At 45.9% G+C, this 4,003-nt stretch overlaps 1 protein-coding gene across 1 annotated transcript in view; it reads right to left on the bottom strand.

The window, feature by feature from the left end:
- The window catches only part of BMP10 (bone morphogenetic protein 10), a 6,007-nt gene extending 2,906 nt beyond the window's left edge, over nucleotides 1-3,101 (bottom strand). Inside the window, exon 1 of the mRNA XM_015648793.3 lies at nucleotides 2,612-3,101. Within this exon, the coding sequence (XP_015504279.1) occupies nucleotides 2,612-2,945 (334 nt within the window). The 5' untranslated portion in view covers nucleotides 2,946-3,101. The remainder of the gene's footprint in view (nucleotides 1-2,611) is intronic.
- Nucleotides 3,102-4,003: the final 902 nt, after the last annotated feature.

The raw sequence follows: 4,003 nt of genomic DNA, 5'->3' as shown, positions 1-4,003 counted from the left end.
GTGTGCTGCAGTGTTCCTGCTGCTCTGACACGGAAAGGGCCGAGCACCCGGAGAGGAGAAGCTGCTTTGGGAGGTGTTTTATGTCAGGAAGGGCAGGTGGTGACACCAGGGTGAGCTGGTGGTGGCAGCAAAGCCACCACGGGCTCCCTGGGCTTTGTGTGAGCTCTGCCAGGTGGGCTCAGCCCAGCCAGGTGAGCTCAGCCAGGTGAGCTCAGCCAGGTGAGCTCAGCCCAGCCAGGTGGGCTCAGCCCAGCCAGGTGGGCTCTGCCAGGTGAGCTCAGCTCTGCCAGGTGGGCTCAGCCCAGCCAGGTGAGCTCTGCCAGGTGAGCTCAGCTCAGCCAGGTGGGCTCAGCCAGGTGAGCTCAGCCCAGCCAGGTGGGCTCTGCCAGGTGAGCTCAGCCCAGCCAGGTGAGCTCAGCCAGGTGTCCTGGGCACCTGCAGTGGCAGAGCAGGTGACAGGGGACACTGGACACTGGCTGGTGTCACCTGGGCTCCCTGACCTGCTGGTTTTGCACAGCAAAGCTCATTTCTGTCCCCACATCTGTCCATGGCGAGGGTTTGCTGCCTCTCTGTGACCTGGTACTCCTCTTCATCTCTGCCTTCCTCACTTCTCCTGTGGCCTTTATCTTTTTCTTTTTCTAATTTTGCACTTTCATCTCTTCTCAAATTAAAAAATAAAATAAAATAAAAATAAAATAAAATAAAATAAAATAAAATAAAATAAAATAAAATATAAAATAATAAAATAAAATAAAATATAAAATAAAATAAAATAAAAATAAAAATAAAAATAAAATAAATAAAACAAAATAAAATAAAATAAAATAAATAAAATAAAATAAAAATAAAAATAAAAATAAAAATAAAAATAAAAATAAAATAAATAAAACAAAACAAAACAAAATAAAATAAATAAAACCAAAATAAACTAAACTAAACTAAACTAAACTAAAAATAAAATAAAATAAAATAAAATAAAATAAAATAAAATAAAATAAAATAAAATAAAATAAAATAAAATAAAATAAAAAGAGGGGGGATTCTGTTTCCATTTCCCTGTCAGTCAATAAAGGTGGGAGAGGCAGGGCAGGAGCAGACCCTGAGCACCCCTCAGACATCCAGGATGGGACTCTGCTCTTCAGCTGCAAAATTCCCAGGAGCCAAACCTCCTGCTCCTTCCTGGGAGGGCTGGGAAGGGAGATTTGGAGTCCAGAGAAAAATAAAGATTTCTCTTCAAACTTTATTTCAAGTGTTAAGCACTGATTACAGCCCCATCCACAACTGAACTGTTCTGGTCCATGGGTTAAAACAAAGCTAATTCCAACCACAGCCCCTGTTAGACCTCTAAAATCCAGGATTTAATGGGTCATAATTAACCTGGGATTAATGCCAGTTTTCAGCAGGTGAAGAAATCAATTCCATGGCCTGTTTCTCCCGTCCTTCTCATTGCAAGCAATTAATTCCTCTATCAAAAGAGCTCTTCGGCAGGAAAGGGATGGTTTTTAATTATCCAGACTTCGAGGACACATGAATTTCACACTGGAGGAGATGGGGGCAGAGCAGAGATTCAGGATTCTCTCCAGGAACCTCATGCCCTGCAAAACTCAGGTGATTTCCACCCATTTTGAAACTGAAAATGTTGAGGGGAAAAGCAATCATGTCTTTGACCTCACTAATTAAACATTTACAGGATGAGGGAGGCCCCGTGGCAGCTTGAGCTTGGATCAAAGCTCTTGCATTCGCCACTGGAATTGGTTTTGGAAAATGTTTTTAGCATAAAATGTGTTGGTTCAAAAAGACATTGGCAAATTATTGAATGTTGGTGTTTCACCCTCGTTGAGCTGAGGGGAATGTGGAAGGAAAAACAGGAAAAAAGAGAGGGAAATGGCACAAAGGCATTTGTTCAGTTGGTTGGAGCAGGGTTTTAATAATGCCAAGGTTATAACTTTGATCCCTGTGTGGGCACTTGAGAGTTGGATTTGATGATCCCTTTCAACTCAGAATAATCTGTGATTCTCTGATAATTAAATTTCTTCAGGTTTTGTTTGTTTTTGTTAGGATGTAGTCTGGCACTCCAAAGTAAAAGCTATTGGTTACCCAAAAATCCCTTTTCTCTTGTTTTTGTGTATTTTCTGGACTGTGTGCCAGTGTCAAAGGAAGAAAACTTTACAAATGCCATGGGGATGAGAAGGCATTAACAGAAAGCTGCGCTCGGTTAAGCTCATCATTTAAAAATATTTCAATTACTGTGTCAGAAAATCCACTTTGAACAGCGTGGAAAGATCAGTCTTGCCTTAATTTCAATTATTACTGAAAGGATCCATTTAAAAAATCAATCAGCTTTACAAATGATGTTACAAATCAGGTTACAAATGATGTGTGTCGCTGTCGGGATAGAGAAACTGAGGCACTGAAGTGACACTTGGTGTCAGAGACGCCTTCCCCAAGTCCCTGCCGTGTCAGAAAGGACTGAGCAGAGCTGGCTCTGGGCAGCTCTGCCACCTCTGCTCTTCCCATCCTCACCCCGAGGCCCTTTCCCCGTGCCCTGTCCTCGGCCAGGACCTTCCCCACCTCCTCTCTGTGCGTTCTCCCAGAGATCAGCAGCTCTTACCTTCGTTTTTGAAGCTCCTGATGATGTTTGCAGAAGGCATCGATGTCCTGTCTGTGGCAAACCTGTTGTAGAGCTCCAGCATGTACTCGGGGGGGTCCACCTTGGCCGACTCGTGCAGGGGGATGTCAGACAGGTTCAAGGTCTTCAAAAACTCGTTTTTCATGTTCTGGAGCAGCGTGTTGAAATCCACCCCATCTTGTTCAGAGAGGATCTCATCGAAAAGGGGCACGTCCTCCTCCAGAGAGGAGTGCTCCAGGCTCAGGATGGGGCTGCAGGCTGCAAGGTGAAGCAGCAGGGAGAGGAGAGCCCAGAGCTGGAGGACAGCAGAACCCATGGCTTCGCCTCCAACCGCACTGGAGGAGCGCTGCCTCTCGTGTGGGCTCGGTGGCGGTTTTATCCGCTGGCTTGTGTCACAGGGGGATGACAAGTTTGGAAACTCTTGTCTTGGAGCTTGTGATCCGTCCTGTCTGTCTGCCCCTTCCCCCTCCCCAAAACCAGGTCTCGGTAATTGGATCTCGCTCTCCTCTATGGCCGCCTTGCCTCTCTTATCTCGGGCAGTGGAAGCTGCTCACCAGATTTGTTGCTATCTCCACATCCCCTCTCCCTTAATGAGCGTTTTGTAAACATTCTGTGCAGGACTCTCAGAGATAGGACAAGTTTCTCCTCGGAGAGGAGCTGCCCTTCCTCTCTGGCTCTGCCGGCCGTGCGTCAGCCGCTCCCCTCCGCGCGCGGGAATTCCGTGGAGCCTCTCTCCAAAACGCGCCCGTTTCGCACCCAGGCCAAGCAGCTGCTCCTTCTGGCCTTTCCTCTTTCAGAGCCAGGTCTCCAGGTTAAACTTCAGAAGGAATTTCTTTGGGAAAGATTCTGTTCTGCAGGGCAAATCCCGGGAGAGGAGCTCTTGGTGCTTCCGCAGCGGAGTCGCCAGGCCCGGGATGCGGAGGAGAGCTCAGGGACAGCAAGGACAATCACATCCTCCAAGGGACTTGGTGATCCTCCTGAGCTGCTCCCAACTCGAGGATTTCCATCATTCTGTGACTGGAGTATTTGCAAATGATTCAGGAAAATCTTTATTTCGTTCATCTATCATTTGTACCTTGGCAAATCATGGTTATACTTGATTTAATCACAGCACTGATGAATAAAAAAATTATTAAAGACACCAAAGGCCAACAGCGACGCTGTTTTCAGGATCACATCAACCCAAAAAAGGTGTGGAGAACACAGACATTACTTTGCAAAGACACGTGCTGAAATTAATGGTGCTTTTTGCCTTAGTGTGCAAATTCCAACAGATTGTGAGCAGTGTCCAGGTGAAAACTGGTCTGGTCCATAAATAAATTCATCCATTTAAACATCCCTGTTCTCCACAGACTTTCCCAAGTTGTTCTGGCA

This window comes from Parus major, chromosome 22 (genome assembly GCF_001522545.3).
Source record: "Parus major isolate Abel chromosome 22, Parus_major1.1, whole genome shotgun sequence".
Lineage (NCBI taxonomy): Eukaryota > Metazoa > Chordata > Aves > Passeriformes > Paridae > Parus > Parus major.
Note: the sequence above shows the minus strand (reverse complement) of the source record. Positions and strands in the feature narration are given on the sequence as shown.